General features: G+C 40.9%; 1 protein-coding gene across 1 annotated transcript in view; it reads left to right on the top strand.

Annotated features, from left to right (window-relative positions):
- The window catches only part of atrnl1b (attractin-like 1b), a 53,467-nt gene extending 33,560 nt beyond the window's left edge, over positions 1-19,907 (top strand). The window contains exons 25-29 of the mRNA XM_061094428.1: positions 2,146-2,207; positions 5,708-5,786; positions 12,769-12,876; positions 17,253-17,367; positions 17,896-19,907. Coding sequence (XP_060950411.1) covers positions 2,146-2,207; positions 5,708-5,786; positions 12,769-12,876; positions 17,253-17,367; positions 17,896-18,020 — 489 coding nt within the window. The 3' untranslated portion in view covers positions 18,021-19,907. The remainder of the gene's footprint in view (positions 1-2,145; positions 2,208-5,707; positions 5,787-12,768; positions 12,877-17,252; positions 17,368-17,895) is intronic.
- Positions 19,908-25,082: the final 5,175 nt, after the last annotated feature.

Genomic DNA, 25,082 nt, shown 5'->3' with positions numbered 1-25,082 from the left:
ATATTGATTTTCACATTTGTTCCGTCCCTTCCTCTCACATGGTAGATGCTCGGACCGTGCTGGGCTGATAGTGTCTGTGGGGTCAGTCCATCTATGGAGGTGGCCTGGTAATAGTTTTCTATTAGATTACCTGGCCAGCAGTCTGTTATTTATTATGGAGCAGCCTGAGCTGTTAGAGCAAACAGCTCCTGTAACGGGATCAGGTCTCCACATGTTTGTCTTTATGATGCAGGGGAGAGAGCGTAGACACAGATGAGATAAGGGCAGAATTCAAGGCCGCACCTGTGAACCTTTTTATATTAAATGTCCGAGGGTTTAAAATGGATAGCTGTGACATCATCACCTATCAGGATAATTGTTATCCAAGAGACTGCTCCATGTGATAAAAGTCCACATGTAATAGAAGAACGTTCTCAACCTATGAGATCGATGAATAGAAATCAAATTAACCCCAGATATATTGCTTTGACCTCATCTTATGTGAAAAGCAGAAGTGCCGGCGCTAAATAGAAATTGTTCCCACATGTTAAAAAGGAGTGAAATATATGTGAAGTGTCCTTTTTGAGTCACGTTAGCCATGTCAGCGAGCATTTCTTCTCAGATCAGTGATTCCAAATCTTTACAAAAAGTCTAACATGGGTTTGTGAAGGTTGCAAACACGGATAAGTCCAGTGAAGACTCAATCCTGCTGCATAACCTTAAATATATAATTTGAAGAAATGTTCATTCTTCATTCTAGAACTATGTATTATATTTTGTTGACTTGTGTACTTGGATTATCCAAAGTGTTTTCAACAATGTTCAAACCCCAGAACAGGAAGTTTCCGTGCTCGTCAGTTTTTGATTTTCTCCCACTGTTTGGACTGGTCACCTGTAATGCAGGATTATTCATTTGCCGTTCGCTGCGTAATATGAATAAAACTTTAATACGTTACCTCATCCTTCAACCTGATTTTCTCCCGAGTCGCGTGATTTTCATCAGCAGTGTTGCAGAAGATAACAGCTCTTAACAATCCCGGCGCTATTCCATGGGTTACTGTTTTGACTGAGAGACCCCTAGAGGACAACATATTCAACTCTGGCTTATCACTTAAATATGATGAATGTATTCATAAGAGGAAAGTCTTATTGCATAAATAAATCATGACCTCTGCCGTTGTTTCAGCGCGACATCGGCTGAATCTTTCCTCTTTTAAAAAGTTGTGCCTAATCATCGTCCAACGCCCCAAACACGATGAAAAGAATCCTCACTTCAGAAAGCACAGTTTGCACCCGGCTACCCTTTGTGGTATCAATCAGAGGAGACTGAACACTGCAGCGGATGACGTTGTGTTTGTGCGTCTGAATGCTCTCGGGGCTTAATGCCTTCTAAGCACCCACAGTAGATAATGACGTGTCACTATGATGAGGCCCATCAGATATGATTTAGCTGCCAGGAGTGTGTGTAATAGCTCATTTAATGAAAGTAAAATATATTTCCCAGCCACTTCACAGACGTGCACCAGATTTACGCCATACGTTTTTTTTGCAGATAAGCTAATTTGAAGCCCAGTGGTAGTGGATAGTTTAATCTGTCCTGCAATTATATCGGATTGGGATTTTCTCTCTGTCGTTACTGTTTTTTTTAATCTTTTTAACTGGAGCTATAAACAAGAACTTAATTAAAATCTACAGGAATCAATTACTGCTTATTCATCTTTCTTTGGATTAGAATGATATTAACTGTGTCAACCTTTAATTCTCACTAAAGCTATCCAGATCATTTTCAAACTTATTGAAAATCAATTCACTTTAAATGTTGTATAGTTTGCAAACAGACGACTTTCTACCATTTCACTGCATTTTTTTTTTTACACCGGCAGAAGCTCTAATGGAAGATCCTCCTGATAATCTTGCTGGTGACCTTTCATTAAGTGCACTTGGCTCTTCCAGCAGACCTGACCTGTCCACACCTTATCACGTTAACCCCATCGTAATGTCCCTGGTCAACTGGGAGAGCTCAGTTATTACATGAGGCACAAATATCCAAGGAGTTCACAGAAGTTCATTAACCCCTCCTCCTCCACATTAGTGGATGGGACCAATCTAAAAAGGTCAACATTTCGTCTTTTAATAATAAGTTTTTGTCTCCTTTCGCTCTAATAGATCGCCTTCTCCCAACACAACAGTATCATGGACCTGGTCCAGTTCTTTGTGACGTTTTTCAGGTAAGTGCATTAAACATTTACACAACTGAGAAATACACACAGTCAAGAGGCCACAATCCAGAATTTGATCCCCCTCCCTCTTCATTCTCCGCTTGTCTCTCGGGGCTTATTGAGTTACTTGAGCCTGCTGGACCAGTTCTTCTAACCAGAGTCCATGTAAATGCTTCTTGTCTCTTCAAGGTAGTGATTTCCCCTTTTTTTTTCAAGCTGTGAATGAACTGCCAGTAACCATTAAAAATAGGTGCATATTGCTCTACAAGTAGCATCCAAAGAGATGGCGTGGGCGAGCGAGAGTATGACGGCTCTTGATGATTTTTCATCCTCTGAGCAGCGATGGAAATCTTTCTCTCATTCAAACGTTTAAAATGAGTCAATTAAGCTGTCTGAAAAGCACAGCAGGGTCAGAGTAAATTTAGAGGATGCACGTATAATTGAAAGATGTATGCTTTAAGTTAGATGTTGGCACACTTGAATGGATTAATTGAAGCCAGACCCTCTGAAAGGATCAGCCTCACAATGCCTGCAATTCTGGTGTATAAGCATGTTTTAATCATATCAGAGTGCTGGTGTTAAATTGGCTTATTCTCCATGTTTTAACTGTCCCTTTACCCTCCCATTCAAAAGAAATAATCATAAAGAGACGCAGTAGGTGAAAAATTAACAATTTGGCATCATGATAATTTCTACAGTTCCATAATCCACAATGCTACTCTTGCAACAAGCCATAAAATAGTGAAGAATTTGCTTTTATTTGCCTGAATATCACACTATGAAGCTGGTTGTTCTTAGATTTGGAAACGAGACACAAGAACAAATCACTTTTTTTTTTACTTCTCCTCCGTGACTTGTTTTAAATCATTAAGCCGATGTCAGTTTGAGAGACAATAGTTTTTTCATACACAACCTGACATAAGCCAGGGTGCTTTGTGTACCTGTGTATCTGTGTGGGTTCATCTCATTTCAAGGTGTGCTGCCCGGAGTAGCTGATGGACTCACACTATCTGCGTAGGTGTCAGGGGAAGGAATTGAAGACAGTCTTTGCCCGAGGCACCTGCCCATCATTGCCCAGTCCACAATAACTTTCCCTGCAAAGCTGTCACACACTCGGTTATCGTCTGCCTGCATCTGATCAAATTACCGTTGAACAGCCCAAATCAGGAATTCTTGCAAGGGAAGGGGAGAGAGACAGAGGTTATTTTTTGCTAAAATGTGGGAACCAGTTTTTGTGAGGTCACACCGCAGACACAGGGCGACATATTTGATTGAGAGACACCAAAAGTTTTTCCTCTGGATACGACTTCTAGTTGTTTGTCCTTCTGAGAATTGATTTAATTTCAATTGATTGAATTCTGATACTTTCTAAATTCAAGGGACATGAATCCCAGCTCTCTCTTTAGCCTTTTCCATTTATGTGCTTCATTAGCATTCACTGTATCTTTCGGCTTCTTTTGTTTTTTCCCCATTGTCGTGCAGGTTATACAAATTTTCCGGAGTCTTTGTCTGTTGTCCTTGTCGTCCGGTTCTCACTGACCCATAAACTCAGGAAAAAAGGGCCCTGATGCATTCACAAGCAGTTGTGTGTCAACGTGTGTGTGTCGGTGCGTGTCGGAGGTTTGAGGAGGGACGAACCTGCAGGAAACATAATCAGCCTGATGACAAAATGTCAAATCACCCCACAGGATTTCGAGACCTTCTTGTGCGAGAGATAGAGGGAGAAGAAATGACGCCACGACTGAGAACAAGCTCGTTTTCTTTTGTCTGGTTATTCAAACATTGCTTCACCTTTTTTTTTTTTTTAACACGTTTTCAGACACCAAATATTTTTCCTCTTTTCCCACATCGCTTCACAACTTGCACGTGCTGCTTGAAGTTGTAATGTAGTTAGATTATGATTCCTGTTTTGAAACCATGTGCAGCACATTTCTTTTTATGAATCTTACAATCAATATTTAACATGTCTTCTTTATCTTATGCAGCAGCTTCAGTTAGATTTTTACAGAGCTTCTTTTGGAACGTTGCTTTATTCTGAGCAGTCTGTGGAAAGCACTTATAGATGTTATTGATTGTTTTCCCTCGGTGATAATTTCCACCAACTTGTCCTCGAGCTAACGAAGCTCATATTTGTATTAACTTGTAGAGAACCTGAGCTTCTGTTTGTAAATGTTTATTTTTGTCCTTCAACACCCTTGGGAGCGAGAAGATGAATGAATGTGTAAATATTCACAGCTGGAAAAGAAGCAGCAGCAAAGGAGATTTAAGCTCCAAACATCAGTCTGGGGATTTTTCACTTCTGTGCCCACCTTCATCCCCCCACCCATCCCTAAAAGAATGAAATTCTGCTTCCGATGACGATGCTTTTATCCCCACGTCTCCTTTTAAGGTTCTTTAGAACTTGTCACCTCTTTGCTTCAATCATACGTTCACGAGTGTTATCACGTTCCTCTCGGGCCTTATCGCCTTCTCCAAAGATCCCGGTGAATGGATCAATCAGGTGCGGCAGGCGAAAGCTGAAAGGCTACTCCGGTTTAAAATATCAAACAAGTGGGGCCATGAAATCAGAGCTAGTCACACGTCTCTGGTGAAATGTCGATCTTGGAGCATTCTCCCCCTTTTAGAGTGTGGCACGTCCCAGAAGACAAGGGCTCACTGGTCAGGTTACAGTGTGTGTTTCACATCCTTGTAGGATTGTTCCTGAGCACAAGGAACAGAGTCATCCTCCCCTGTGACACAGCGAGGAATGATTAATTAAAAGGAAATGATAAAAGATGCTCTTTTATTCTTGGTCTACAAAATTTTGTTGAAGGTTTTTTCTTTGTTGAAGGTTTTTGCTGATTTTGTTAACTGTCGCCTCTATTTGACCTTTCATTTTTTTCCCCTTGATATTTTTCTTTGCTCATAATACCTTAAAATCAAACTGGCTTAATATACTACGAATGTCATTAGCTTTCCCGATCAGGAATTAATTAAATGTCGTATAAAATAGCTACCTTTTAAATCACTTGTTCAAGTTCCACATGTTGCTCTGACAAGCTCTTAAAAAAAGTACAGAAAGCCTCTGTAGCACATCAAACTCTTCACAGTCTCATCTGTCACCGGGATAATGAAGTGGAAGCTCTCGATCAGTCATAGTTTTCTATCCCAGCAGCGCTCGGGCTTTGCTGGATTTCCTTTGACTAATGATTGTACTTCTGGGTTATTAATTGAGGTAATCGGCCAAAAATATTCTGTCTTCTGAGAAAGGAATGTGGAAACGCTTCATGTCATCTCCCCTGTTTTGTCGTATCTTTAAAGTTAGTAGGAATCTTTGAATACTTTTAGTTATTTTTATATATTCAAGAAGGGGGGAAATACACAAAAATGAAAACATTGATTCTAATGAAATGGCTTCTCAACACCAGACCCATGTGTAACAATCCAACTGCTTTCATTTTGTCAAACGTGTTCTCTTTTTCCTACAGGAGAGTTTATAATCTAATTTTGTCTCCCATCTTTCCTTCCAGTTGCTTTCTGTCGCTCCTCCTGGTGGCAGCGGTCGTGTGGAAGATCAAACAGACCTGCTGGGCGTCACGACGGAGAGAAGTAAGTCCCTCCAATATCTGCTGCTCACACGTGAGATGCTGTGCAAGGATTATTTCACCTCCAATTACCCCTTTGGAGAAAGTGTCTATCAGAAAACATGAGCACTTTTCATCCCTAATCCATTATCTTTTGAACATTTCATATAAAAGATTACACTTATGAATTGATTGAGCATGGTCCAGTGCATTTTGTGTTAGGTTGTGTTCAATTTGGTCCTATATTTTGCAGCTAAAGCGCTCAATCATCAGTCTTTGCTTACATAAAAAGATGGTTTATTTTTAGATGTAGCTTTTTATTTGATGGTCAGTGGTAAGGAGGTAAGCAGGAAGCAAGGTTGTCTGTTCTAATCGTGGTTATCTATAAACTGTAATTGTGCACCAGGACCAATGTTTTTTTATTGACAGCCAAAGATGTTAGCCAGTTTGCAACTAGGGCCTCAAAGCAAACACTTGAGTCGCCATCCAAACAGATTGGAGACAAAGTTCTAAAGAGATCAACTGGTGTCTGACCTTTGATTAGTTCGGGGGAAAAGCTAGTGTTGATGAGAGCAGTGTTTTACAGAAAAGCTCAATTTCTGCTTATTCAGTCTTTGAGTTTAAACTTTAAAACCATCATCAGGATCAGGTTGTTGGAAAACATCAGCTAATAACTAGCAGGTCGGTCAGCTGATCCCTCCAATGTGAACATCGTTATTTCTTAGATGATTTGAGAGAGGGTTTGTATCTGCTAATGGAAAACACACGTAAGACGTATGAAGAGTTGGAACTTGATGATTTATTCAATCAGCAAATGCAGGAGTGAATATTGTTGAAAGTAAAGATGATATTACAGATGAATTGTGGGATTTAATTAAGTGGACTCGGAGGAGATGGGTAGACGGAGGCAAGGAGAGATACCGTGAATGACTTAGGAGAGGGGGGGTGGGGTAGAGGGAAACATTAGTATTCAGTGATGGTTTGAAAGATGGGCCTGAGAAAAGACTAGGATGAAAAGGAGTGAATGATGAGATGATTGGCAGTAGAAATTAAAGAAGGGGGTGAGAAAGAGGCCGTGCAGGAAATTGAGGAGGGGAGAAAACGAATGCAAATCCCCACGACCGCCCTCAGCCCAGACTGCTCAGGTTGGTCGCTGGGTTCTGTGGGAGCTGCCCGTCATTCTCCTCCTCCGCACGGTGAATCCTCCATTCTGCATGACACATCAGAGCGGGAGGTTTTCATTCGGTGCACATCCAGCCTTGTGACCTGCAGTGTACCCATAAAGTGCTCCAGAATTTATTCTCCCTTTGGGGATGACATTGATAATCATTGGATGGGAATTTTTATATCCTCTAATTGATATATGAAAATAAACAAGAATGATGGCTACCGCGACTTCGACTGGCGCCTATCTAAAGAATTAAAGTCAATAAAAATTAATGCAGACAGATGGCCTCCTGTCATTAAAATTCTGCTCACTTTTTTTGGTGTCCGCTCTTGGCTTTCCTGTCGTCTGTTTGTCTCTGTCCTTCTCACGGAAATAAATAAATAGTCAAATGAAAACCCCCATCTCTTATTTTCAGGTGAAGGAAAAAATACTCCCTTTATTTTAGAAGATGTGAAAGCTTTGTTTTCAGGTCAATTCCTCTATGAATTATTCACTCAATCAATACTTAATATATACAAAAGGGTCCAGAAGCTAAAATGCTTGTATTATTATATTTTAATTTGTATTCAGCTTAAGTGATAATAAATTATCAACATTTATTTATTTTAATATTGAACTCTGTTTATCACAGATCTCTACCCACCCTCTTCATCATTTAGCTTAATATTCTCATACAATAGATGCATTTTTTTAATATTTTGTTTCATTTTATTTCCTGTGGCATTTCCAGGTGCCCTACTTAAGATAGGACATCATAAAGAGAAGCTGTGTGTTTGTAACCTTTTCCTGAAAGCTCTCACCAGCCTCCAGGGTGTTTTTCTGCACTATTGTAGGCTCCCCTGCTTTGCAAGTTGTTTTTCTGGAGAATTATCTGTTTTGGTCATTTCTGAAATAGTAACAATCTACTCGTTTATTTATAAACAAATCATTAGGTTGTTTCGTTACTACTGCTCCTTTGATCAAAGTGAATGGCTGTATATAGGGTATATTTAGGCTTTGAAGTACAAGCAAAATCACAGTGAAATAAAAGATTTACCTTCATACACACCAGACTATATACAGATCATTTATTGCAAACAGTGTTGGAGAGAGGATTTCACCTTGTTAAACACAATATGTGGTTGGTTTTAGTAATAACAGAGTTATTAGCTACAAGGTTGAACAACTACAAATAACTACAACAATGTTCACAATTAGATATTCATTATGTTGACGTAGGCCTGTTTGCACCCATTACAAATATTAGTTATAAAATAATACATATTTATTAATCCATTTAGGAGAAGGCTATAATAGTTTCTATAATAATTTCATATTGAACATTGCTGAGCTTCAAAAGGTTTGATATTCAGTCAGTGAAAGAGAAAGCTATATAAATCAAGTTTGATATAATCTAACATAAAGAATATGCTCACAATGTAACTGATGGAAAGATATTTTTTAACTTTCTGCACCATATAGATTTTATTCTGTTAGTATTGTAACTTTGTAGAAACATCTGGCACAAGAATCTATTTCTTTATTTAGCTTCACAAGAGTTTTGGAGATATTATTGACATTTGTGATTGCTCACTTGTGCGACACTAGATGAACTGATTTGGTTATTTTCTCATCAGTGATTTGATTGGCTCGTCACTGAACATAATTTAGAAGAGCTTGTCAATGTACTTATGAGACTTGTCCAAATAAGAGATGGATGGATTTGGGCCGGGGGCCATCTCATGCTCACAAGCTCCCATGTGACGTAAGGGCATCGAATGAATGAGTCTTAATGAAACACTGATCAAGCCAAGTTCCATATACTGATGTAGTTAAAAAAAAAAAAATGTATTGGCTTTTATTGGTGTGAAATCTGTGTTATCACTTTTGGGTTGTCTTTGTTTAAAAAACAATGAGTTTATATAAGCTGGTCTCTCCAGATAATTTAACGTGCTGTAACACATTTGACATTAGTATGCACACGTGGCCAAGCTGTCATCGTATATAATTCTGTGTAATTTCTGGTATTGATTTGATCGTAGGAAGCTTATCTTTCACCACACCAATGCACTAATCGGATAAGAGCTTTCCTTATTGGTTGGTGGTTGAAAGGACAGGGTTCCAAAGGTGCGGCTGCTGTGTTTGACTCATTTTAGCAAAGAACAGGTGACGATACTTGGATCCCGAGTGGCGGCCACAGCGATGAAAGCGGCTGTAAATGCCACGGAGGAAGTGGAGGTCTGACCTCTCTGAAATACCTGTGGGGGTAGCGGGAGGGAGGGGGCGCTGACATTTCACATGACGGCTACACGGAGATGTTTTACACACAAACACGTGGGTGTATCTAATTTTCTCTTTTTTTATCTCTCTCACACGCTCGTACATACAGGCCCAGAGGCGCACCTCGTACACACTGACCATTGTGTTGAGTGCTGACGTTTTACCGGCACTCTGAAAGCACTCGAGAGTGTTATTGAGCAACGGTTTTTGCAATAAGCACGAACCCTCACCCTTTATCTGGTTATTAAAAGCTATCGTTAGCCCACGGAGGTTGTACTGGGAATGACGCTGGTTAACAGCGGTCGCCAGTTCGGAACTGATGACTTAAACCTGCCGGCTGTGTGAGAGAAGGATGAAATAGTGATGGATCTAAATGCTCTTCTGTGTTGACCATAATGGAAAGTTAATGGCTCTATGGGGGAAAATATCACTTTGGTCCACACTGAAATCGCTGCGATGATTACCTTTTATTCTGACATTCATGGTCCCCAGAGGGTGAATCGAACTGACTTTGGTGATCCTCTATCACATCGAGCATTGAACATAGAACATAATTCAACACCCACTAGATCTGTCACAATTACAGGCTCATGGCTCTCAGAGGATGCATCCTCATGAGTAACACACCCATTGGTTAAAATGAGTAGTCAATGATTTATATGTAATCCAATACACTTTTTTTTTCTAAAAATACAGCTAATATCTCCTCAGGATTCGCAAGTTTACGAAATCCGTTATTTGAACTCAACCATTTTTTTGCAAATATATCATGTTTCTATACCAAGCTTCTACCTTGTCAATTTTACATGCTCACATTGTTTCCATTGGAATAACTCGGCTTCTGAACTTCTCTTTTAGGTCAGCTTGAATTTCTACTTTGTTCAAATGTTTTCAACGATTTAAAAAAGAAAAAGGAAAGCACCACTCACCACGTATTTCTCACATGTCCCTCTCCAGACTTGGCGTAGTCTCACATCCCGCTCGTTCCTTCTAAAAGCCCAATCAGCCGTCATTGATCGCTGTAATAAGATTATCCTTCTCTTAAGCCCCTGGTCACCTTGATTGTCCCTTGTTCATTTCAAAGTTTGGACTCTTAATAGTTTCCACCAAAGCTACAGATAAAAGAGCGCCGCTGTGATTAGGGGTCCATATCAGGTTGTAGTTTACCCTTGAAAGCTGTCTCGCTAATGAGTAGAGCAGAGTTATGGAAATCCGACAAGGTAACTTTAATGAATATTTCACTTTAGAATTTACTCATATTAATAATATGTATGAGTCAAATCTTTTGGCGGGCTCAGGGTGTTTCAGCTGACACAAAACCACTCGACCATTCCGACGTCATCAACATTTAATACCTGCTACTTGTAATTTTTCACCTTTCGGACACAATTTTCTTTTTCTTTTTCTTACATTTAGATTTATTTTTCTATTCTGAAGAACCACGCCTTGAGGTGCAGGCAGTGATCTTTGAAAAGGACAAAGTGACCGGCTCAGGTGTGGAGTATGCCTCAGAGGCAGGACGACACCTTCCTTTTTATAGAATCCAATGAAGGGAACAAAATGCCGTATTCAAAAGAACAGATAATTCACGCGCTCACTTGCCAAATTAATCAAGTTGCAAAGCAATACACGGCATGCCCGGCCTTATCACAACCGTGAAAGGCTCCAGCTTGTATTCTCCACAAAATCAGTCCGTCATTGTGGAAACGTTAATTGGTTTTCACTCTTGCCTTTTGTCGTTAACTTAGTATTCATTTCTAGAATCTCTCTGGTATTATACCGGCTCTTTTGATGAGTGTATTCCCAGAACATTTAAGATGCATGTGGAGGACACGCAGCAAACTACTAGAATTCACCAGGTGTGCTTCATGCTCCCTCCTTATGCTTTGTTGCTGTAAATGAATTCTGCAACATGATAAATCATTTTACTGCAGTCTGACATTAAGGATGTATGTTGTTGGATTTTAAGCTTTTGTGCTGGAAACTGTATAACCCTTGAGCTCTTTTATTTTATTTTTTTTTAAAGCAACCCCGCCAGGCCCTCCATTCTGCTTTTATCTTTTCGAAAAGGGCAGAATTCTTCATTTTGACCTATGGTGGCCCAGCAGCTTAAATCCATAGGTCTGGTGTTGCTGGTTTTGATGTTTAATAGTAGAGATGTACAACAATCTGATACTGGCCTTCAGATTTAAAGTTTAAAAATCGGAGCTGTGAAAAGAAAAAAATCAATCCAGTGAGATCAATCTCAATTTCTCCATTGGCTGGCGTTTTTTCTTTCTCCCTCAGGGAACGATTCAAAAAGAGTGACGCCTTCATAAAATGAACTTTCCTCTGAATTCACTCCCCATCAATGAGTCTCAGAGCTGGAAATGCTTCAGAATCCGCTCACACAGAACCTGTAAAATGCTAAGAATATTTAAAGATTATTTTCTTATTATTGTTACATACGTCCCTTGGTAAGTCTAAGCATGGAATAGTTTTTATGTTTGCGGGATCATGTTTATGCCACTTCAGAGATGTGGGGAGGAGGGGCCGGAGACGGGCCCATCGAGGCCCATCATCACAACGGCTTGATGCGCTTAGTAATCTCAAGTACAATTAGATCTTAATGCAGCACACTTAAGCTCATCACAAATCCAATACCAATCAGGGATGTCCTTGTCGCTAAAATGGCGGCGTGTTCAGATATTGATCACACGGCGCGGTGCTGATGAAAGTGTGGCACAAGTTGTTTTACAATATTGATCGGTGGCGAATACGTGGGAAGCGGTTTTCTGCAAAGATGGTGTCGCTCCCGGGCAGTGACCTCGCCGCAGCGTTCATGTGCGCGATCTCCATGAGGCCGTTTTCTCTGTGATAATAAACCCGGGATCTATATGGAAATGACAATAAATCACCTGTGTTTTTAGTGGTGGTGAGTTTAATTTGTTTAATTTGATTCCAGTCAAATCTATAATCTTAACTGGAAACCCTCAAATAATGTTGGGGCTCAATGTGGGGCTGCAAATACGCCCAACTCCTCAGGGCATGGACGTTTGTGTGTGTGTGTGTGTGTGTGTGTGTGCTTTCAATGTTTTCTCAACAATATCTGTTATTGATTTTGAGCTTCATGCTGTAATAGCCCTGGGCGCATTTGTGCTGAACACAGTTTTTCAATCATCCAATCTTTCTCACTCTTAAACCCCTTGTTTAATAGAATGTTTCATTATTTCTTTATAGACATATACTGCACATCATGAGTAATTGTTAGAATATTGATTACTGATGCATTCATGGCTACATACATGTTAATACATTTACTTGTTTTTTAGGAGATAAATTGGATTAAATGTTTAACACATATGTATACTGATAATATGTACTATTAGTAAATCTATTTGGGTTTTTAGGCAATGTCAATCTTTAATTGATAGACTGACTCACTTTATGTTTTTCATTTCAGGTTGTATATTACAAAGATCAATGATGTTTACTATATTTAGATGTGTATATATTGCATTAGAGCACATTTCCCACTTTCCTTTCCATAGTTATCTGTCATTTAATCGGACGCATTTGTCATCTGTGTTTGATATTCCAGCAACTGATGAGGGAGCGTCAGCAGATGGCCAGTCGTCCGTTTGCCTCAGTCGCTGTGGCGCTGGATGCCAGAGCAGAACAAACAGAAGTGCTGCAGCCGGTGGTTGATGTGAGTCCTGCACGTGCAATAAACACACACACACACACAGACACACACACACACACACACAGATGATCAAGTTCATGCCAATACAATAAATGCAGTGACTATATCTCAAACATCATCTCTCCATGCTTATACGTAAACATTTTATTAATGTTATAATGTCCTGTTCCCAAATCTGACCGCCATAGCACCGATACATTTGTCCACGTAACCCTCCTCATGTCGACTTCACTCTGGCATCGGATACTCGCTCACAGAACGTGATATAGTTTTGTAGTGCTCCATAATTAGACCTCATTGTGCTGAGCTCATGCTCACTACTCACAATATGTCAGCCCTTTATCCACTGCGCACATCAGGAGAAATGTCTCACGGTCCATTCTTCCCATGTCCTCTCCTGTTTATATGAATTGTCCTCTGCAAATCACAGCTGCAGACTTGCTGATAATTTTCAAGCTATGTGGAGAAAATAAGCTTTCATGTGAAATATTGCATGAAATCATGATTTTTAAACAGATTTTGGATCGATATATTGATAGATATTTATGATTGTTTCAATCTTACAGCAAAGAAAAGATGATCACTTGTGGATCGTTGTTTTTATTGCTGTTTTATGTCCTACATGTATATTTTTACATAATTTACCCTTTTTTGTTACTTACTGGGAGTTTAACTTTTAATTGATTTCTCAAACCTTGCATTCTCACATACTCCTGCACTTTTGTAACTTCCTGTTGCTGCCTCCCATATAAACAGTGTTAGGAAGACGCCCGGCAATAAGCACAGTCTGGGGCTCAATGCCACCCGGGTATAAAAGCTTAGTTCAAAGCAATGTGGAGAGCTCCATCCTCAGAAGTGATTCCTCAGCCTGCTCTGTGTCACCTGCTGCTAAGAGAAATATTATCACTGTGGCAACCAACAAGGAGGCACTACATTAGCTATAAGCGTAGCGCTGAGTGGGACTCGACGTGCATTATGGTATTTTCAAAGGGCAATGTACAGGGAGAAAAACAATGCTTCTTAGATCCCTGAGTGCACTTCACAGACCTATTAAAGCGGTGATGTATAATCGGAATCTGAGTGGCGCCGGAAACCGCTGCTTTATCTAATCGAGTAAATTGTTCATGGCAGTGGGACACGTGTCCACATGTTATATGGTTTGATTCCTTCCGGGCACAAAAAGGTGCATCAAGGTAGATACACGTTGCACCGCTTGAGAGTCCTGCAGTGAAAAACTGTCCCAAGCTGTTTTGGAAACGATAACCGGAGAAAGACAAATTTCCAGCCTCCTGTTTCTCGACCCTTGCAAGATGCAGAGTGAACCGTTGAGTGCTTTAGTTTCTCTTAGATGTCTGTGCAGCTTTTAAAGGAAGTTCAGTGTAAGTGTTGCCGCAGCAAATACCTGAGAGCGTTGTTGTTTTTGGAAGCCATTTACACGCCTGTGTCCAACATTAATTTCACACCTATTTGTATGCAGAATGCTTTTCAGTAGCTGCTACTGTCTCACAACATGAGGTACATTGATCATTCAGTATAAACAAGCAGCTTTCCTGCCTCATTGTAGCCTGAATGTATTTCTAAACAAATTTCTATGATGACTGGTTTCACGCTAAAAGGCAGCAGAGATATAATTCACCAAGCAGCTTATATTTATATGTTGCTCTGTCAATAATTTGCCAAAAATACACACATTTGCACGTCCTGTCATAGCTTTTTTTCAATATATTCTGAAAATCCACATGGTTTGAAATGTGTAGATCCATATGTTGGACAACATGCAGCTCCATCACATGCTACATCACATTCCCTGGGGCCAGGCGAAGGTGAGCCATATGATACGAGCCTTAATTCTCCTTTATAAAGGTTAATTGGTCGGCATCTGGCACCACTTAGCTGTTGGAAGTGTTTGTCGATGTCAAAGAGGACACTGGCGCCACGCTGGCATCACTGGTTTCCTATTAGCTCTGTTTATACTTTCGGGTTAGACCCACTCCTTCGCTCACAAAGATATCAGCAGGCACAACAGCTGCATGTAGTGTGTGTGTGTCAGTTCGAAAATCTGACGTAAAGAAGGAGTAGCACCAGAATTACCGCTCACACTCGTCCCAACACATGAAAACATTGAAGACCTTCCTCGGTGGCTGTACTGTCCGCGCTGATCTCACTGAATTACTTAGAAGCTTCTCTGTCACCAAATCTTCGCAGACCCTCCTGCTGGTCTGAGAAAAACAAATTACCACAGCTTTTGAGCCAATTTCCTCCATTTTTGTTCTGGTTGAAGCCCCCCCGAGTGATGGATATTGCTTTTACTGACCAAGATGACAGCAGTTTTTTGGGCAGAGAGACGCTCGGGCGCCAACACTGCACTGATGTCACAGCTGTCTCTATTCGCCAAGGCTGGCATTCAACATATGGAACCACTAACAGACAGCGAGTATGATGGATGACACCTGTCAGCGGGGGGGGAAGCGAAAGCAGATATGTTGTGTGTGTGTGTATGTGTTGGTTTGTTCCTATGGGGGTGTGTATGCATATTTATTTGCTTGGAAGGTTATGAATGACCATCACACAGTCTGTTTGATTAATGCAGGACGTGGAAGGATTCTTTGCCAGATATGAAATGGAGAGAAAAAGCCACTGTACGCATGTGGAAGTGGATTCAAATAAGCTCATGTTTTTTGTTTTCCTCTGTGTTGTATGACTGCTGTCATCCCAGCGAGTGTGAAGAAAGAAGTTGCTTCAACACACTTTTACTGCCTCCTTTCACACACACACAAAGGTGTTGTTTATGTTGTGAGGGGGGGAAAAAACACAACTGCAGCATTGATGTGACAGGAGTTTCATAGTTCTGTGCACTTCAAGAAAAAGCCGAGCAGACAACGTAACAAGGTCATGTCATCTGGTCATGGAACTGAAAGTCACTGCATCTAGTCAACATTATTTTACAGCAAACACAGAGAACTGAACGGATCAGTGCGATTCTTGGTCTGCAGGTGGCGCTACAGGAGAAGTCGGAGGACAAAAGTCGGTCAGAGCCGCATTAACAAAGTCGATCTCAGTTGTCACTCATGACGTCTCACCCTGTTTTTATATCATCAAATGTCTAATTATGTCCTCCATCTTTGTTTAAGACAACTCTATACCATTCATGGTGACCTAACATTCCACAGTGAAGTATTGCAGCTTCTGTTTTAAGAACCAGTTTTATCCAGTTTGTTTGAAACAGCTATAATGATTTTTACCCAATGAATCATATACATGTAATTTACAGTGAAATCTGCCTTAGTCCAAATTCAGCAAAGGTTTAATCAGCTCCTTTGCATGAAAGAAGCTCACATTCATTAGTAGAATCACTTGAATGGTCATGAAATGAATGTCAATTTAATTAGCTTGGGTTCAGTGTGTCGGCTGCAGTGCTAATGTCTCTGCATGATGACTGACTCTGGGCATATGCATGTGAATATTGTTTTCTGATCATGAGGTATAATTGTTTTTGAGTAACGACGCATGCAATACAGCAACATGTACACTCTAATGTACCATATGACTATATATATAAAAAACAAGATTCCACTTACTTTTAAAGAGACAGGAGCTTAATCCAGACAGGGGCTGAACAGAGGAGCTGCAGCAGTCGACAGTTTGAGGAAAGTTTCCTAAACATTAGCGCGTTTATACATTATCAAGTAATAACACAAATTAGAAACGATCAACCGGAATATGAGCAGAATTTCCAGTTGAACATATTAATACAAATGTCCCGTGTTTTAATGAACGTGCTGCTGTGTCCCTGTTCTCTCCCATTTCACTGCCTCTTTCATCTCCATTCTAGATTCAGGCAGACACAAAGGAGTCGGTTCTATTCAGACATGTTATTATTCCCCAATTTCTCTCCCCTCATCCAATCCGTGCTGTGCCACCCTTGGCATTCATTACCAGGATGACATGTTGTTCACGCTTGAGACGAGCGGTTGTGGCCATTAACTCCGGTGGCGGGTCGTTGCCTCCACACGTGGGCTTGTCTGACAGGGGACGCGCTCAAGTGTTTTTGTTGTGTGACCAATCAAATCATTTGTCTCGGGAGTGAAGGCGCCACCGGGTCTTTAGAAGCGAATACTAGTGACCATTGTTCTGATTGATCCAACCAAAAAACAAAAAGGAAATTCAACATCTCTAAGCTTTTCAAGTCAGACTGTTTGACATCATGTTGATTTATGCTTGGAGGGTAAAGCAGAGGTACGATAACCAACAGGTCCTGGATTCTCACAAATATCGAGCCAACATAAATCTGAATAAACCGATTTTTCTTTTCTCCTCTTGACTTTCTTCCGAACAGAAGTGGTAACGAATTGTGATTTTCTCTCTCTCTGTCTCTTCAGGGTCTCCCTAAACCTGTTGCCATGGAGCCGTGTTCAGGAGGGAAAGCCGCCGTGTTGACCGTCCTCATGCGTCTCCCGTTCGGGCTGTCGGACTTACCTCCACCGGGACAGTCAGGTACAGTGAAGACAAACACTGTGATCACTGTCATCTGTTTCTCTTGTTAAGGCTGAAATGTTTAATTCCTTAGTATAAATTTGAAGTCTTCGAAAGGTCCTATTTTCCCGAGTTCTAAGTTATCGTGCCGACTTCGGTGTACCATCATGTGGTTTGAAGTAAGAGTTCAGAATAGAAGCTACTGTTCAAAACTTTCCGACTTCTTGACTCTTTTTCCAGCCTGCACACATTTTTCCGATTATTCCGACGTCACATAATCGCACAATTACTGAAAGCAAATCAAGTTAATTCACCTGCAATGTCTGGATTCTGATTTGAGTGACTTGAATTTCAATCATCTGGTGTTGTGAAACTGACAAATGTTTTTTTGTTATCCCATTTAAAGCTGAGATTTAAACAGTTATAGATTCTCTGTATCCAAATGGTGACAGATGTACCTACAATATCCATTTGTGTTTTCCTAACAAACAAAACAATACGTGTTTCACAATGTTAATACGTTTCTTGTTTTCTTCTCCTCCTCTCCAGGAATCATCGTTGCCAGTGCGCTCATAGACATTTCCCAGCAGAAACCCTCAGACTTTAAGGACAAGTGCCAGGCTCTAAAGAACAGAAAAGCTCTTCCTCCCGCACACCAAGGCACCTGCGTTTGAGACTCAACTCCTCAACCCAGCGGCTCCCTTTCTTACGCCACCGGAGGTCACGTCGCACCAAATCCTCAAAGGTCCCGCCGCTTGGAAACCTTTCCCAGAGACAAGCGATGGCCACATGTAGAAGATTTCATCCAGCTGCTACCACTGAAGTTCAATGTCCCGCGAGCGCAACACTCGTCTCCTTTCTTTTCGCTCCACTCTGCATATTTCAGCCTCATAAATCCTTCTCCAACCGGTGTGGGGGCCTCCTCCGGCCGCTGGGCTCTGACTCCTCCCCTCGTCTCGGCCCTGAGAGGGAACCCACCGGATCGCCACCATCGCAGATAGATTCATCGAGAGGGGTCCGTCTGCTCTGCACGAGGGAAAAAGTTTAAAAGTCAAACTAATTTCCCTCATACTGGGTTGGAAATATAATCAGAGGGTTGAAAATGGTAGATTTCCAGATCCAGATCTGCCTATGAGGCTTTTTTGTCTTCTATTCTTTTTGTCTTGCTTGCCAACAAGTGGTATCTACGGTGCTAAAGCATTTAGTTTCCATGACGAGCCTGACTCTTAACTCAGTTTTCTGCTGTATTGACTGAATCCATTCTGCCTTTCTGTGAGGAAAACCTATGCGCTAGGACACGACTCTTTTTTCTAAAACCGCACGACAGTGTTTTGACAACCAGGAGTATTCTGTCTCACCACGTTGCCAGCTCCCGTCAGCGATCTCTCTTTAAGCATTTTCCCCGTGCACACGGATCATCCAGCCAGCTGAAGCGAAAGTCTGTATTTCCTGCGGAGGACGTGTACAAATGCTGCGGAGACACGAGGCTGCAATCAGCAGGGGACAAAAGGTCAAAGTAAGGTCATGGGAGACGCAAAGGAAAGTTGGAGGTGACGGAGAAGAAGAACAAATTTCATAACCCAGGATAACACTGACGTTCTGGTACATTCTTTGCTGTAGTTTTGTAATTGTGTCATTTGCTGTGCAACTCGGACGTGAGGCTTTTTTCCGGACTCGCCTTTGGATTGATGTGGTGGTCCTGAGGCCGTTTGGGGGGGGGAGGGGGGACGTCTGCTTGACCTCTGAAGAGCCGGGACTTCACGCTCCTCTGGCTGTTTACTCGTCTGTTTTTCTAATTTTGATTTTTGAAGCTACGACTTTATTTCCACCTTTTGAGTACGAGGAGATGTGCTACCTTTTCTAATGCCTTGGCTTTCCATGAACTCCTCTGGAGGAGGGGGGGCGGGGGGGGGCTTGTTGATCTGCAGAATTTTCAAAGCTGTCGACCATTTTCTCGCCCGACCTCCATCCCGAGCTGTACAGTGTCTTGTTGGAACAAACGTTACAGAGTCTTTGTCACTTGAGGTTTCATGTGTTTGTCAGGTTTTAAATGACAGATGATCATTTATTTTGGGCCTTGCCCCCCCCCCTGTTGCTATTATATCCATGATAAACTGTAAGTCTTTTGCTACACTTGTGGAAACAAAAAAAAAATCGATATTTCTGTTGATATTTTGTTTTGTTTTGATATTTAACAGATTCCTGTGTAATAGCGCATTTAACTTGATTTTATTCTTGACTTTAACCAGATGTTTTTAACGTTGACTGTTATTTGTTTATGAAACGTCTTCGGAGACTCGATGGGCATTGTCTCGCTTTTTGTTGTGATTGTTTTTGATGCATTTCACGAAAAGTGTACGCCAGCTAATGTGTTTTCCTTTCGTGTTTTTTTGTTTGTTTTTGTAATCCTATAACAGTGTCATTACACAGGAATCCGGGTCTCACTGTACCGTGAATTAAAAAAAAAAGATGAGAAACTGCATATCAGTAATTCTTCAGTGTATTTTAAATATGGACAGGATGCCAGAAAATAAAAATAAAAAGAACAGACCTGAAAATCATTTGTTCTCTCGCGGTCTTCTCACACAAATCAAGTATTCATGGGACAGGGTTTGAATTCTGTCCTCTGCTCCCGTGTGTCTGCTACTTCCTCTGAAGCTCAACCACCCGGTTTGTAATCGGTGCCCACTGTTGAACTGTGTGTTTGTGTGTCACCGTGCATTTGAATGAGGATGCAAAGAGAAGGGATGCAGGCTGCCAAAGTGCTCCTCTACATAATCCTCACTTATACACAACATTATATTCATCAGCTGCCGGCGCTCTGTGGGAGAAAAGCCACTCGTGCCCTAAAGCTGCGCCGTGTCCAGCCCTGATGGTGACAGGAGCAAACCTGAAACCATTTGGCGTCACTAAGTGTGAAGGTCACATGTATAATGGGTTTTTAAAAAAATAAAGATAATTTCTAAATAATCCACACGACCCTTTCAGACCGGATGTGTCACACTGAAGATACAACGTGATGTTTTAAACTCTCCAGCTGCAGCAGGTGATTCAATCTGTGCTCCTGACCACAGTTTGTTAAAAGTCAATCTCCACCTGTCCTGTGGGAAGACGTCAAACGGGGGGGGGGTGACGGGTGGCGTTGAACCGTTGCAGTCAGTCAGACCTGCTGCTGCTGAGAAGAGAGGCTGTGAGATGCTTTTAAAATTGGTACGTCACTTTTTGCCACGTGAGCCTGAACATTCCCATAATGAGTAGATGGAACATTGTGCAAGTAAAATCACTAGTTGCATTAAGAAGGGAATGAAGAACTGAATCTGTGTGTGAGCAAAACATGTACATTTTTTAGTTACACAATATGAAAAATATAGATTTTGTGTTTGTGTAGTATTTTTTACTATTAGCTAATTATTTCCACGTTGTGATGCATCTGCAACAGAGAACCCAGAGAGATGCATGGTGTGAATTATGAAAGTTATTATATGTTTATTTAAAAATTGTTTTTCTTCTTCAGTGCATCAACGTCAGATGGGTTTTCCCTCCTTGTTAAACGCACAAGCTAATTCAGTTTCCTTCAAATTAATCTGATAAAGTCGGGGTGGGAGGGGAACTTGACCTTGTCCTTTTTAGCGTAATTTGTCAGCAGGAAATTAATTAAAAAAGCAGGAGGTTCTACGTAAATAAATCTGCGTCACACAAATGATACAGCAAGTCTGATATTAGAAAGAGTCTCAGACTTAATCAGGTTGATGGTTCGTAATAGACGAGCATAGATCTTAATTCCTCTTTGTCTCCGAAACACACGGAGATGGAGGCTAATGTGTCACTTTCGGTCATAATAATTACAAGGGATCAGAAGACGTATCTGCCAAAGCAGCCAGTATCACACTATTGGATTTGATTTTTTCTCCGCTGTCAATCAAACTGACCTTAAACAGGAGATATTCTATAGTCAATGGACTTAACATAGAGGAAATGAGCCAGTGTGTGTTTAATATCTAGACTGATGAACTTAACATTGTGAAGGATCAACATGACTTTTTGCTCCGAAGTGTGTTCTTCAGTCCTCTTCTGCATTTTCGACCTTTGTTCAGAAAACGGATGGTTTATGGATTTTGATATCCAGGGAAATACAATAACAAAAGACACAAGTCCCCCCGAAAACAATTGGGACAGTTGTTGCTTTCCTGTGTCAGCAAAGGTCCTCATGAAAGTAGAAACTCCTCCGCTCACAAAGTCGAAAACTTTCAAATCTTACACATTTTGCTTCAGTGTCAAAACTGAATATTAAGCTGCAGAAATAACTTTACACAGAAATTCACAGTTCTCAGGGACCTGGCTTCTTGTGTTCTCTCAGTTTGATAAGTTAGATGATTTGTTCCTAGTTTAGTAGTTTCTTTAATTTTTGGGCTTCTGCAGAATTCAATTAGACTTTATAGCTTAATAGCGCCCTGAAGATCCTCTAGAAATTAACACTTATTACAGCTTCTGTGTGTTGAATCTAAGTATTTTTCCCACATTTTCGCCCCCGGCTCACACAGAAGAGTTCATTAGGCAGTAAACTGAGCTGCAGCAGAGTCTAAATTTGTCATTTTTATCATGACACATATTTGTAGCCATTCTTTAATAATGTAAACCACATAAAAATAAACTATGGTGGCCTAATAGCTCATGTGTTAATATCTGTATTGTGTAATGAGCCGGTATTGAACATGTGTTTTGGACTGAGTGAATATCTTGCAGGCCCGGTCACTTCTATCACCAGTTGTTAATGTCGTCACATGAATAACTTTGTGTTTGTTTGCCCGGGGACGTCTCACGATGCTGCTCCGGATGATTTTACAGATGTGTCGGCATCTGCTGGTTATAAAATGATTTTTATGTTCTAACCGCCATATGAAAAACTTGCCGGTACTCGGATTTTTTCTTTTTGTGACAGAGCTCATTTCTTCTTTGACTGTTTGGTGAAAGCTCTTCATGGTGTCTTGATTCACAGAGAGTGAGTGAGTGTCAGGAGTGTTGTGGCCTGGTTGTTGTGTTGTGTTGTGTTGTGTGTGTCGTTCACCAAAAAGCTCAAACACTTAAATATCCCTGTGTAGTTTGGGCTTCATGACAGATTTACCTCTGCTATTGTGACGTTAATTCATCATCTTCCACAATTTCTCACACTTGCACCTGTACATGCTGAGCAAAACCTTAATCAATATACTCCTATGATATTTATGATACAAAAATAGCAGTACCGGCAGTTAATTCATATCATTCAGCTCCTGTTCTGTGGATTAAGTGGCTGCAGTTATAACATGTATCTGTAGAACTCTGAGTTTTCTTTGTTAGTGCAAAAGTCTTCAATTAGTGATTAGACCGAGAACAAGAACAGAGACTTTGAACATAAGTGGTCGTCAGTAATTTCTCTCTTGTGACGGAGTCGTCACTATGAGAACAGCTGTAGTCCAACTCACTTTCATCCCCGGTCGCCCTTTGTGGAGAAGTAGCTCTCCATGGTGCTGAACACGGCTTTCTGCTTATTATTAGTCAAGAATCAAAGTTGCTCAGCGGTGGCTTCATTTGTGAAACATGTCGAAACCTCTTTTTCATCACAGGTGGAGCAGGTGAGTCATGGAACAGTGGGTCATTAACTTAATCAGAAGATTTTAATCGACATTTCTAAGCATCTCAAGCTGAAACCTTAAGTTCGGTGCGTTTATGAATGAGGACAATTAAGGAAACTAGTTTTTGCCAACAAACAGTCGATAACAGTTTTACTTTGCTACTAGATTATATTTTGCATATGGAAGATATAGAAAAATAATAATAATAATAATAAGAAATAATTATAATAATAACTAAATGCAAAATAGCAGGCTTCCTGTTGTGTTTGTCCAATTGCACCTAAAGACTTTTTTATTTGCCTGTTCATGATACACCTGTATATTGATTTTTGTGAAGACCGGTCAATGTGAACACGTTCTGGGGGTTTCGGGGGGGCACCGTTGAGCCATTTTGCGACGCCCATTGAAAATTCCTTCAGAATACGTAAATTTTCACCACTTTCTAACTTTCTGCAAATTTTGGTAAGAAGTTGAGCATGGTAAAGCCCTCAAAAAGCCAATTCATTTGCCTGAATAATAATAATAATAATCCTTACAATTTCAATAGGGTCTCACCTGACACCTTTGATGTCAGTGCTCGGGCCCTAATAATGATGTGAAGTAGCAACTATTCGTTTACAAGTCTGACTTCATTTCTTTGCTTCAGATTCCTCTGCCGTACTGTGTGTTCAGTTACTGTGGAGTCCTCCGATAGCTGCAGCCTCACAGTCTAGATGCTTTTCTGACCATTTAAGAGTCTCTCCACCGAAAGGTCAACTACTCTCTGTTGTTCTTAATCCGTCCAGGGATTTAAAAAGTTCTCAGCACCTTCTGTGTTTACAGCTTATGGAGTTTTTTTGCAATCAAGGCCCTGAATCATTATCTCTTATCGGTCGGCCCTTCACCGCTGTGGAGATGAAGTGAGGGGCCGGCGTCTCAAAGAAACCGATGTCACCGAGTGTTTACTGACATTTGGACACAACAAACGCAACCGAAATACAGAGAAAAGTAATAAAGTGAAATTGCTGCTGCTCTCCTGGTTAATGGAAAAGGAGAAATCCAAAGAGGTGCTGAAACAACGGAGCTAGAGAGGTCAAAGTGGCAGTAATTAGACGGAGCCGCTGTGATTGCTCTGTTTTATCAGGATTCTCTTGAATCTGTGAACATGTGGACTCGTGGTTTGTATTGTTGGTGGGAGGTGGAGACTCTCGGTACGCTATCTCCTGGTCCTTGGGGCTTTACAGCAGAGGGACAGTAAACCTGCGGAGCAATGATATTTATCGGAGGTTTAATGACGACTAGTCTCGCCTCGCAGCCTCAGTCAACTGCTCTTAAAGTCGCCTCTTAAACTGTTCGATTATAACGTCGAGCACATCTGTGTGAACGGACCAGCAGCTCGATCAGATACCAACGAGAGGTTTTGACTTTGACTCAAACAAACAAACACAAGGACACGGAACAAACAATAAGCCTAAAACAGAAAAGAGGTCGGTTAAATATTATTTTTATGATCTTGAGATAAAGAGAATGCATTAGATTGTTTGACCTCTCAGTCACGTCTGTGGTTTTCAGCTTCAAAACCATTTGTTCCCACTGACGATGTTAAAATAGGCGATAAACAAATACTTAATTTTTTAAAGATAAAGTGGACTTATTTCTTAATGCAGCTCCAGGGGGACTGTAATTTTTAGCAAATGTTACTCAAGTGGGACTAAAATAGAGGATTTATGAGTAATTGTTTTCAGGATTTGATATTGTTCTTTTACGTCAGGAGAACATGGCCGTGACATATCTGTGGAACCCACAATGCATCCTTTCATTCCCGAGAAACGAAGGGGCCAACCGGTTGATCCTTTCCGGCTCAATGTATCCCAGGATTCATTGCGATTCAGACGAGACGTCCAACGCATCAACTCATCGAATGGCGCATGATAAAGTGAATATTTCCCAAAAATGTAAAGCGAGTCCACATTTTCTAAATTAACCATCCTCTCTATCGCTCTAAGGATTTTTTCCATCCACTGCACTTCCCTCCTATCAGTCGTCATTTCCCTCTCACGGATAACATGCAGAGAATATTTTGTCCCGTTTTTTTTGGGGGGGGGGATCTTCTGTGACACTTCTAATAAATCTTCGGCTCTGCGT

This window comes from Limanda limanda, chromosome 21 (assembly GCF_963576545.1).
Source record: "Limanda limanda chromosome 21, fLimLim1.1, whole genome shotgun sequence".
Lineage (NCBI taxonomy): Eukaryota > Metazoa > Chordata > Actinopteri > Pleuronectiformes > Pleuronectidae > Limanda > Limanda limanda.
Note: the sequence above shows the minus strand (reverse complement) of the source record. Positions and strands in the feature narration are given on the sequence as shown.